Raw genomic sequence first — 12,191 nt, 5'->3', positions numbered from 1 at the left:
GTGCAATTTATTTTAAAGTTATAAGGATTCATCCAGTACATTCAGAGGATAAGTGCATCTTTTTTCGTCATTCAAATTAAGATGTGATTAGGAATACTTTTAACTGTTCTCTTGTAAGGAGTGGTGTGATCACTAAAATTTATACTTTCAAAAAGTTAAAATAAACATCAAATTAAAAACAGGAACACACGCATAGTATACATATTTTGAAACTTTTAATGATCTAATGTTGAAACAATCATTTCAAAATTAAATAAACATTTCTATATCCAGACGCTGATGACTTTCCAAAGAACATGAAGACCTTGCTCTTGTAGGATGTAACATCAGCGTATTCTCCAGATTCTTCAAGACCTTTAATGTGTTAAAGAGTACTTGATTTCCAACAACAGAGAATCAAAGGGAGCCGTCCAAGATCTCCCATGAATTGCTCCACCTACTACTATTTCTAAGTGACAGAAGCAATGAACTAAAAATTTCTTGTGGCACAAGGCATTGCTAAATTTGAAAGTCCGTACTATTCGTTCGAAACAGGGTCCGTCCATGCTCTCATATCTCAACCTGATGATCATGGTTGACCTCTCGCATAAAGCTTCTTTCTAGATTTTTGTCCCTTGGTTATATAAAACAAGGTTGATGTAATCCTTAAGTTGAAACATCAATAAAAAAAGGTTTTCTTCTTGCATAAACAACTTCCCAGGCCAGGAGAGATTCCAGGATTTATTTAGACGTTGATTGCTCTCAACTTATCAAACAACTAACTCATTCACAGGGCATCAATCAGCATGTCTTTCACTAACGTTACTTGGCTCGAGTCACTAGAACTGTCTGAGAACAAGCTCTAGGTTGTTTCTGGCCTAATATCTTCATGTCATTGCTGGTAACAAGCTCGAATTATAACAACGTTCCAATACAAACAGGATAATAAGAGAGTAGTAGTGCAAAGAGTAAACACAGAGATAAACCAGTTCTCAACTAAAAAAAGCAAAACATTCAAGCGGACTTGGCCGCAGATAAAAGTCATATCATAACCACCAAAACAGAGTAAACAGTAAACAAAATGCAGTAGAGATCGAGAGAAAAGGGTTGACCATAGTGACCCTTGTTGGCTGCTTGCTGCTTACAGCTTGTCTTCGAAATCAGACAATGGAGTCATCTGTTCCTTCATACCCTTCCTCTTCCTGATGTCAGCCACCAACGTTGAAGCCTGCGATCCTGCCTCCAGTGGGTCAGACGACATCATCTCCCAATGATCAAACACACACTGAGGGAAGGCCTGTCCTGAGGTTGCTGCTCTAAGCTGACTCGAGAATCCAAATGACTCAACGACTGGCAGGTACGCCTTGATGTTGTACAGCGGTGTTCCTGGCCTCTGCATCTCCTCAAACACGTGTCCACGCTTCTGATTCAGCACGCTGTAGATTCCTCCAAGAGCTCCTTCTGGTGCTTGGATCTCCACCATGTAAACCGGCTCCAACAGCCTGGGCTTGGCGGTGAGCTGCGAGGCGTAGATAACCCTCCTCGCTGTCGGGATAACCTGACCACCACCTCTGTGGATAGCATCAGAGTGGAGCACCACATCGCAAACCTCAAAGCAGATCCCTCTCATGTTCTCATCACAAAGAGGACCTTCCTTTGAAGCCCACTGGAACCCAGCAACAACAGAATCCTTGATTTCATTCAGGTATTGAACTCCCTTACACATGTCAACAACCATGTTGGGCCCTGTGGTTTCAGGTCCAAACGCCCATATCTTCTTTGCAAGATCCTTGTCCCAACCAAACTCCTCTGCCAAGATCTTGGAACGTATCTTGGGATCATCTCTTGGACCAATACGGCCGTCATCAATAGCCTCCGCAAGACCATCCTCCAAGGGCCTAGCCTCCATGTACAGACGGTTATGCTTGTTTGGTGATTTGCTCATCACGGTACGCACAGACCGCTCCAAAACAGTCTCACGGAATGAGACGACAGGGTCTGACTTGACAATCTCCGCACCACCCATGAAATCATCCTGAAGATCCTTCAAGCAAATCTCAAGATGGAGCTCTCCAGCACCAGCAACAATGTGCTCACCTGACTCCTCCATTGTGCAGACAACCATAGGATCAGACTTGGCCAGCCTCTTAAGTCCCTCAACAAGCTTGGGAAGATCAGAAGCGACCTTGCACTGAACAGCAACACGTACAACAGGGGACACAGAGAACTTCATCGCACGGATAGGATGAGCATCAACTTCTTTCTCGTTCGTCAGCGTAGCATTCTTGGTGATGAACTGATCAAGACCAACCATAGCAACGGTGTTACCACAGGGAACATCCTCAACAGTCTCTTGCCTCTTACCCATCCAGATGACAGTCCTCTGAACACTCTTGACGTAAAGATCCTTCTTCTCACCAGGAACAAAGTTGGGACCCATGATTCTGACCTTCATACCGGTGGACACCTTTCCAGAGAAGACACGACCAAAAGCAAAGAATCTCCCCTTGTCTGAGGCAGGAATCATCTTAGAAACATAGAGCATGAGAGGGCCATTAGGATCACAGTTTCTGATGGCAGTGGCGTACTGATCATCAAGAGGACCTTCATAGAGATTCTCAACACGGTACCTCTGTGCAGTGTGGGGCGACGGAAGGTGAAAGATCATCATCTCAAGCAACGCAGTACTTGCAGGGAGCCAAGTCTGCATGACACGCTTCATCAAAGGCTTACCCATGAGCTCCTTCTCATCAGACTTCATCTGCACACCAAGCTTCTGCAACATAGGCCACAACTTATCCTTCTGGTCATTCATGCAAGTGGCAATGATCTGCTTGATGGGCTCATAACAGAACTGCACAAACCCACGCTTGCAAGTAGCGGACCCAGTGTTCTTGCCGCTCCACTTCCTTGTAGCAGGGTCAAAGAAATTCTCACCCCACAGCCTCTCCATCATCTTAGTCTCGTCCACACCAAACTTAGAAGCATACATCTTCGCAAAGTTGGTCAGCGTGAAGGCCCATCCATGGAGACCGGCAGAGAAGGCGACAGTTCCCTTCTCAGGGTAAACCTGAACATCACCAAGGAGAGGATCCTCATACGTCGCCATGATCACATTAGCGTTCTCAATAACCCTCTGGAACGTCTGGTAAGCCTCCTCACCGTCAACCTGAAGCTCAAGGAAACACCTGTCCATCTTGTTCACAGTCAGCACGGGCCTAATCCTCTCACCAAGAGCCTGACGAAGCACAGTCTCAGTCTGAACACAGACACCCTCAATACAGTCGACGACAACAAGGGCACCATCGGTGATACGGAGAGCAGCAGTGACCTCAGAGGAGAAGTCAACGTGGCCAGGAGAGTCAATGAGGTTGATAAGATACTCGTTTCCATCTCTGGCGCCAGTGAAGCTCTTCAAGGAAGCATCGGTCATCTCGTAGTAGAGAGAGATACCCGTGGACTTGATAGTGATACCACGTTCAGCCTCGTCAGCACGAGTATCAGTCATACGGACGTCACCAGCAACTTCTTGAGCAATGATACCAGCAGCAGCAACCAAGGAGTCAGTGAGGGTGGATTTACCTGTCGTCAATCACAAAAAGCATAAGAGAACCGAGTACTAGTAAAAAAAATTTTAAGTAAAAAAAAAAAATAATAATAATTGTATGAAAAAAAAAAGACAGTAAGTACCATGGTCGACATGGGCAATAACGGACATGTTACGGATGTTGTGTTTGTAATCCATGATCCGACGAAGCTCATCGGATGTAAACTTCACCTACAAGTTAATTAAAAAAAAGAAAAGGGTTATAATCAACAACAAAAAGAAAAAAGTAAAGATATGAACAAGTAAAGGCTTACCATTTTGACAAACTCTGATTTGTAGACACCGTACGATATGTCTGCAAATCACAGAAACAATATTAAGAATAAATTAGGCAACTGATTATGAAACGATTCCAAAAACATTTTAAGACCAAAATAATCTTGAGCTAACAGACAAGTAACAGCTCATAATCAAATGGTATTTATACGGATCCTATCATCATTAAACGTTTCTATGATCAGATCTAAAGAAACGAGACAGATCGATTACCAAAAAAATAAAATAAAAAATAACAACAAAGACCATAGGGAAACAGTACACTGATCATATAAACATCTAACAGCTAAAAACTAAGCAGATTCAATACAACAATTAAAGATCGACGACAATCGGAGAAAACAATCATCGTAACAAAGAAACGGACTCTGACCTTGGAGGGGAAGGGGAGAGAGAGAGAAGAGCTTGTGAGAGAGAGGAGCTGGAGAGGAGGCGATTGATATATGCCTAGGGTTTCCCCTGCTTTTTCGCGACCCTTTGTGGCCCAATAAAAGTTTTGGCCCAATAGTTCGTTTTAAAATTTGGTTTTGAAGAATTTTTGTTTAGTTTTGTATGGAACTTTGCAGTATTAAAAGTTTATACTATTACTTAGGACATCTCCATCCCTACTCTATTTTTTCCTCTAAAATGAAGTAAAAGTGAATATGGAGTAAGGAATGCTCCAACTCAACTCCATATTTTACTCCATAATGGTATGTTGAAAAGTTTTATTCAACGGTTGAACTCATACAATTTTATGTTGATTAATATGAGAAGATGACATGGATTAATTTTCAGGCTGCAACCATGAGGTGGAAGTAGATTAAACACATTGAATCACAATGCCAATCGATTCATTCACAAGACTCCTATACAAAGCCACAAGCATCCCCGTTAGTGAACTCCTTCTTGAAGTTCAAGTTTATAATTTTTATTATAATTTTTTATGTTTGATTTAAAAAAAAAAATCAAACTAATCGCGGACCGCCACATGTCGTGGGGTCCGCGAAACAGTGATGAACTCGCCGGAAGCAGGTTCACTGGAGAGAACTGGAGAGAGGCAGGTTCATCACTATATATTATTTTAATATTTTTTTTTTGAGAATCTGTATAACCCCCATAAGTTCACTAATGGGGATGTTCTTAAGGCATGATTAACTCTGGTTTCTTAGCTGAGGTTCTTAATTCATGATTTGACATTTTTTTTTACATTTTTGGGTAAGAGACGGCTCTTATAACTCTTATTTAAGAGACAGTTCTTGGTTTTTCTTAGTTAAAATCTAAAGTAACCTAAAAATTACTTTTTACCCGAAGCAAAGAACCCGAGTTAAGAGGCTGAGGTTAATCTTAACGTCTCTATGATAAACCCATCTGCTATGGCAATAGTCAACAGCGTTAATAAGCTGTTGGAAGTAGATCCTCTCCCTATCTTCCTTCAACCTCCCCTTGCTTGCCTAGATACATAGAATCAAGTCCTTATAATTCTTCAAAACCATCTTCGATGATAAAACTGAGAAAAGCTTACAATTTTATCGAAGAGCTCTCTACCAATAACGAATTCCAAAAAAAAATGTAGATCTTAGTTTTGCTGGCCACAAAATACTATTACTATATATGTAAATTGGCCAAGGAACACTTATCTTCCCATAAACTTCAAAGGAACCTCAAGATTATTTGTATGAATCTAGGACAACAAATCTTATAGATTCTAAGCATGAAAGCAAGTCAGATCAAAACCTCAAACATGCGGATCACTTATGTTCCCATAAATTCAAAGAATCTTTGATTGTTTGTACGAATCTACTAGAACGTGCAACAAAGCTAATAGATTTCTAAACATTGAAGCAAAGAGTAAAAGAAGAAGGGAAACTATTAAGAACCTCAAGCATACGGATCACATTGGGGTGCTTGATGAGTTTTACATTGCTCGAGAAGCCATCCTCGTGTGGGGAGAGAGAGAGAGAGAGAGAGAGAGAGAGAGAGAGAGAGAGAGAGAGAGAGAGAGAGAGAGAGACTTTCTGATTAGTCCGAGGATAGGTATCTAATTAAGTTTAAATTCCTTTGATTAATTAACGTAGAAGTACTAATTTTGATCTTTAATTTGTGTGGGAGCAAGTTAGGTCTTAGACTTTATGCATGTTAATAATAAGGTCAGTGTGGACCACGCCATATCTATCAGATATATGCTTGAGGGTCTATTTTGGATTTCAAATTTTCATATACATATGTATGTTATATACGTGTGTAGCCTTATCTCATAAAGGAAGCGAGAAAGCCAAAACCCGTCAATGTTATAGACAGGCCATTCTCACATTTTCCGTCAGAGCCACGGCATAATCCACCGGCAAGCAAAAGAGAGACAGTTTAAACGCCTTTTCCCATTAAATTTAGCATACATCGATGCACAGATTTTGCAGAAACCACCAAAATTCTTTTTTGTTTTCTTTCATATATTCATCGGGTCCCTTGCCCACATAATATAATTACGAAAATGAAACCACATTAAAGCGTAAAAGGAGAAAACATATTGTATTCTAGCCAACGGCCTCTTCTTTAAATCTACGTGGTTTCTTCAGTAATTATGGAGACTGAAAGCTTCCAAGTGTATGTCATTCAACCGTAGCATATTCTTGTTTTCTACACCGAACAGTTATGTAAGAAACGTTACTTAACTTTAACGACAAAAACTTTTAAGTATACAAATGAACTCAAAAGTAGTATATATACAAGTTATATGCTCATTAATTTAATCTAAGTATAATAGAAAAAAAGCGAATTAGGTTTACGCTAATTAATGAATTAAAAATATTTTTTTTTTAAACATGAAGGCTAGAAAGAGCGATAAAAAGAACAAAATGTAAACACGTTGTAGCAAGAAAGACATCTTATCTCGAAAGAGGGATTTTCACCGATCTCAACAAGCTTTCCAAATGGCGAGCTTCTGATGGTATCTAGTTCTTCGGGATCGAGAGCGTTGAGTATTTGCCTAATGACATAGGGTTTGTGGTATGACATTACCCTAACTCCGACTGGTTCATGGCCTACTGCAAAAATCTGGTCCGGAATGCGGAGAGGTGCAGTTGAGTGTTCGTCTCCTTCCATTTGATGACTGGATTTGCAGAAACTAGGGTTTGGTTCTGGATTTCAATGATATTGAGAAGAGAGAAGATAGTAGTCGGAGAATGAGATATCTTTCGGAAATTGGAGATACTATTGGAGAAGAGGAAGATTTACTAAATCTACTAGTATCGCTTTAGCATTAAGGACTGACAAAATCCAGAGTTAAGTACTTCGTATCTTTTATCTAGGTTTTGCATTCTCATGCCGAATGAGACGATATAGGGGTAGCAGCGTCTAAGAAAAATATAAACAGTGACCGGAAAGGTGTCTTTTGGTAGAATGTTAAATATCGTATAAGTCGTTGGTAGACGTCCTAATTTCTCAAAATTAAATAATTATTTTTAAAATATATATATAACCCGTGGGTCCCGCGGGTTACCCGTAGAATTAAACGGGGCAGGTGCGGGTATAAATATATTTGTTTGCAGATTGTGCAGATCGGATATTTTGACAAAAAAAACATTTGAAACCTGCAGGTCAGCGGGGCGGATTTGACCCGCAATCCAGTCCTAATAACAAGCTTCTGACTTTGACGTGATTCCTTTATTATCATTAGCAGACCCATCTCTAAAATATTTTGGGTCGGAAACCCAAAAACTATAAAGGAAAATGAGTGGCTGAAAAAGTACTAACAAATTCAAGCCCTACACCTCTAAATATTTCAGAGTCATTTACCAACAAAGATACAAGGGATTTTGGTAAATGAAACCCCAAAATTCTACTTACTGTAAACATGATCGAAAACACATGTTTCTATGGCTTTCTTTCAGGGATGGTACCTAGATACCAAATTAATTATATAATTATTCAAAGGGTATAAACGATAGTAGCTATTCTAAATTTTAAACTGAGCGATCAGATGCGAAAAATCATTTCGCAAATAATAGTATAGATCTTGAGAATATTCTATCCCATTTTCTGTTATTCTGTTTTATCTTGTTTATAAGGAAAAATATCATGTATTGAAGGTAAGTATCACATTGATTTATTTCCTGATAAAACACTCCCAAATTTTTTATGACTGAATCATAAATTTATCATATTTATAAAAGATATTTGTTTACTATTACTTTTTTTTTCTTTTTGCTATTTTTGTTTTACTTCTTAGTTAGATACTTAGATGTAAGTATGGTAATTGAGATTTGCTTTCAATAATATGTAAAGCTTATGCATTTTTAGGAAAAGAACAAATAAAAAGAAGTATATTTTTCTTTTAACAAAATTTATAATTAAAAAGAAATAATTTTCCCAAAGGAAATTTATATTTATTTTTAAAGTAACATACTAAACAATAAGCATATGTCAAAAATGAATTGGTAAGTGAGATTTGTTTTCAATGTGAAAAGAAACATTTATATGTGTGAAGATAAACATTTATATTTATATATGTATATATATATTTAAAACTGGATAATAATAATAAAGAAAAATAAGCATTTTGAGAAAAAACTATTAAAGAAAAAAATCAAGATCTACCAAATAAAAGTTACATTTTGTTTAAAATTAATAAATATATCAATTTAAATATTGAATACATGTCAAATTTATTTAACTAATTGACATCCCTTACAATTTTATTAGTAATATAGTGAGATTTTATTTTATTTTTTGAAATAGAAAAAATTATAAGAATCTTAAGTAATTTTCGTGAACAAAATTTGAAACTAATAAATAGACTAATTTAACAGTTAAACTTGTTATTCTTCCATCTTGTAAACGCAAATGAACATAGGATTTTGATAAAATAAATTAAGAAACTGTTATTTAATGGTCGAATATATCTTTCAAATACCATATTAACCAACACAATTTGTTAAATAGTACTTTGTTGGAAAAACGGCAGTTGGAAATATTGTTTCGTCAACAAATAAAACTTGGCGCGAAAGCTATTTGAATTTCAAACTTTTCGTTAACTACTATTTTAAAAGAAAAAAGGAAATTACTAAAAACAAAACAAAAACCGTTATGAAACTGTACATTACCATAAAAAAATTGGCGCGAAAGAACACAAGATTTCGATAATCTAATAGAACATCTCCAAACACAAAAGATAAAACACAGAAAACACACTACCATTAGGAATGTTTTCTACTCGACTACGATCAAATTTTGTTTTAACTAGATAGCGATATATAGTGAAGTAATCGATTTCAAAACGGTAACGACTAAAACCGCATTGCATTGTAGCTAACAGTAATAAAAACTTCTATATACGTTTTGTTACTATTAAAACTGTACGGCAGTTGTTTCGTGTGTTACCGTTCGGACCCGAAAAGCGCTTAAAACACAACCGTGAGGCGCCGGAGACACCACCGGCTGTCAGTCAATGCCTTAAAACAAATCAGCAAAGCCACGCGTCAAGACTTTACAGGTTTGTAGTGTAACGCCTATCGTGCTTGCTCCCACATCAGATTCGTCCTCTCATCTGCGGACTCCTCATCTTATTTAATCCGCTTCATCGTCCTCTGGGTCCCCTCATTCTCGCAACACAATTTTCAGAGCCAAGTCAAAGGCTTCTGTCTTCTGTCTTCTTCTTCTCTCGGTGAAGAACACAAGCTGTTCTGTAAGAATTATGAACAGAGATGGCGCGTACAACCCACGCACTGTGGAGGAGGTTTTCAGAGATTATAATGGGCGTAGGAATGGCATGATTAAGGCTTTAACCACCGGTAAAACATTGGTTTCATCAACACTTTACTTTCCCTTTGTTTTGTCTTTTTTTTTTCTCCTCTGTTTTCTCAATTTTTTTATTTGGTTTTCTCGCAGATGTTCATGAGTTCCACCGCCTTTGTGATCCCGGTGAGTGTTCCCTTCATAGATTTGTTCTCCGACGATGGAAAGTCTCTGTTTTTTCAAAGTATTGAATTGTCTTTGTTGTGGTTTGTTTTGATGGTTTCTCTTCTCTGTTTTTTAGTAAAGTGTTGATTTTTATTTGACTTGACTCAATTGAAACAAGAAAAAGTTTGTTCCTTTCTGTGATTTCATGATTTGGGTTACCTTATAGTTTGTCTTGTGGGTTCACCATTGTGGTTGTAATAGAGATGTTTTTGAGTTGTATAGAAACAGGGGAGAGAGAACAGAGACTGCTCTTTGATTCTGTTTGTTGTTCTTAGTGTTTGATCATTGCTTTTGATTTTGATCAATGATTTTTGATTGTGCTTTAGATTTGGTGTTTTTGATGCTCTTGTATGAGATTTTTAATTTGTGACATCATAAATGTTTTAAAAAAATGATAATGGCTTGTCCTTAATTTTATAGATCTTTCATGTTTAGAGATGTAATGGCTTGTCCTTAATTTTTTGCTTTGTGGGATTATAGAGAAGGAGAACTTGTGCCTTTATGGGCTCCCTAGTGAGGACTGGGAAGTGAATCTACCAGCTGAAGAGGTTCCCCCTGAGCTCCCAGAGCCTGTTTTGGGTATCAACTTCGCCCGAAACGGGATGCTGGAGAAGGACTGGCTGTCCCTCGTCGCTGTCCACAGTGACGCATGGCTTATGGCAGTTGCTTTCTTTTTCGGAGCCAGGTTTGGCTTTGACAAAGCTGATAGGTAATGTCTCTCTTCTTATCTTCGTCTCTCTATGTTCTTGTAGTGTGATTGATGTTTTTTTCCAACCTTTTTGTTGCAGGAAACGCCTCTTCAATATGGTGAACGACCTGCCAACGGTTTTCGAGGTTGTGACTGACTTTCTTGCTAGGAAACTGTCAAAGGAGAAATACTCTGTTTCCAACAACAGCAGCAACAGATCCAAATCAAACTCCAAGGTAAAGTGTTTTTTTTTTTTAATGGCATGAACACTTGTATTGTCCATCTAACTAAAACCTTTGTCCCTTTACAGCGAGGAGGATCAGAGGCTCGGCCCATCGCAAAGCCAGCGCCCAAAGAGGAAGAGGAGGAGGAAGAGGAGAATGATGATGATGATGAGGAAGGTGATACAGCGTGTGGGGCATGTGGTGAGACCTATGCACGTGATGAGTTCTGGATCTGCTGTGACATGTGTGAGAATTGGTTCCATGGGAAGTGCGTGAAGATAACGCCGGCCAGGGCTGAGCACATCAAGCAGTATAAGTGCCCATCTTGCAGCAACAACAAGAGGGGTCGGTCCTAAATTGATTTTTAACTGCCGCCTCTGTGTATTTGATGAACAGCCTTCTAACTGTTTTGGTTAGATTTTTATTTGTTGGTAAAAGACCTCATCTCATTTGGTTATCTTAGGCGTAAGTTAGCCTCTTCTTTTCTGCCTTCTTAGGAAGACATTTATTTATCATTTATACAAGTGGGGTTTCATCCTTACTCTCTGTTTATGTGTTGTCTTTTAGAGAGGAAAACATTTTTAAACTCAATCAAAATGTCATGTTATCCATTACGTTTCTTCATTTTAACAAAGGAAACATAAAAACTCAAGACTAGGAATTGTGGCTAGGCGCTTCAAGGATTCTTAGGTTGTGATCACTGTTGTTGCGAGCCAGGATGCTTCCAACTTCCAAGCAAAGATGTCCCAAAGGTCTTCGTAGACACTTGTTTCCTTGTTTTGAGGACTATGGTAGGGTAAAGAGAGGTGGATACATCGGAGAAGAGAGCAGCGCCGAGGAAGAAAAACCTTGATTTATCAAAGCATTTGCTAAGCTACTTCCTTAGGCATATATGTACCTAGGCATGGGCATTTTACCTGACGATACTCTACATGAACCCGACACGAAAAACTCAAACCGAAATGAAGTAGCAAAATAGATAAACGTATATTGGGTTAGTAGAGATTGTATATCCGGCTTCAAATCCGAATCGGTAGTATCCGAAGATAACAAACATATGTATACTTAACACTATACTCCTAGTTTAATTCTCTCATTTTATTCAAAATATTTATATTGATGTTGCGTATAGTTCAAGATAACATATATAATTGCGGACAAAGTGATTTGCTATTTACTTAAAATGCATGTCAAACTTCTTTTTCCATGCATAACAAAAACCACATCTAAAATCTCAAAACATAACCAAATTAGCATCTTTCTATTTTTAAATTTTTTCTCTAAATCTGTTAATTGTCCAATCTATTAAATAATAAAAAATTAATTAAGTTAACGGTAAATTCTTTTAGTACAAGAACATTGAGCAATAAAGAATTTGAACTTTTTTTTAAATTTAAATATCCAAACCCGACTTGAAATAACCGAACTCAGACAAAAAATATCCAAACCCAATCCAATATGTAAAAGAAAACTCGAACGG

At 38.0% G+C, this 12,191-nt stretch overlaps 2 protein-coding genes across 2 annotated transcripts; one reads left to right on the top strand and one right to left on the bottom strand.

The window, feature by feature from the left end:
- Positions 1–874: 874 nt before the first annotated feature.
- On the bottom strand, positions 875–4,354 carry LOC103854706 (elongation factor 2). Its single transcript, XM_009131670.3, has 4 exons — positions 4,236–4,354; positions 3,841–3,881; positions 3,670–3,757; positions 875–3,561 (listed from the first exon to the last, which is right to left on the bottom strand). Exons 2-4 carry the CDS (start codon positions 3,841–3,843, stop codon positions 1,121–1,123), a joined length of 2,532 nt encoding a protein of 843 aa, XP_009129918.2. The 5' UTR covers positions 3,844–3,881; positions 4,236–4,354; the 3' UTR covers positions 875–1,120.
- A 5,019-nt stretch (positions 4,355–9,373) lies between these two features.
- LOC103854705 (PHD finger protein ALFIN-LIKE 4) lies at positions 9,374–11,325 on the top strand. Its single transcript, XM_009131669.3, has 5 exons — positions 9,374–9,630; positions 9,728–9,760; positions 10,280–10,508; positions 10,588–10,723; positions 10,798–11,325. Exons 1-5 carry the CDS (start codon positions 9,534–9,536, stop codon positions 11,065–11,067), a joined length of 765 nt encoding a protein of 254 aa, XP_009129917.1. The 5' UTR covers positions 9,374–9,533; the 3' UTR covers positions 11,068–11,325.
- Positions 11,326–12,191: the final 866 nt, after the last annotated feature.

Source organism: Brassica rapa, chromosome A02 (assembly GCF_000309985.2).
Source record: "Brassica rapa cultivar Chiifu-401-42 chromosome A02, CAAS_Brap_v3.01, whole genome shotgun sequence".
In the NCBI taxonomy this organism is placed as follows: Eukaryota; Viridiplantae; Streptophyta; class Magnoliopsida; order Brassicales; family Brassicaceae; genus Brassica; species Brassica rapa.
The sequence above is the reverse complement of the archived record's forward strand: the minus strand, read 5'-3'. Positions and strand labels throughout refer to the sequence as shown.

Excerpts from the sequence above, each read along its gene's own strand:
- LOC103854706 (XM_009131670.3), bottom strand. Across the intron at positions 3,562-3,669 it reads TATTGCCCATGTCGACCATG|GTAAATCCACCCTCACTGAC; the intron begins GTACTTACTGTC and ends GATTGACGACAG.
- LOC103854705 (XM_009131669.3), top strand. The coding sequence starts at position 9,534 with ATGAACAGAGATGGCGCGTACAACCCACGCACTGTGGAGGAGGTTTTC. Across the intron at positions 9,761-10,279 it reads CCACCGCCTTTGTGATCCCG|AGAAGGAGAACTTGTGCCTT; the intron begins GTGAGTGTTCCC and ends GTGGGATTATAG. Across the intron at positions 10,724-10,797 it reads GATCCAAATCAAACTCCAAG|CGAGGAGGATCAGAGGCTCG; the intron begins GTAAAGTGTTTT and ends GTCCCTTTACAG.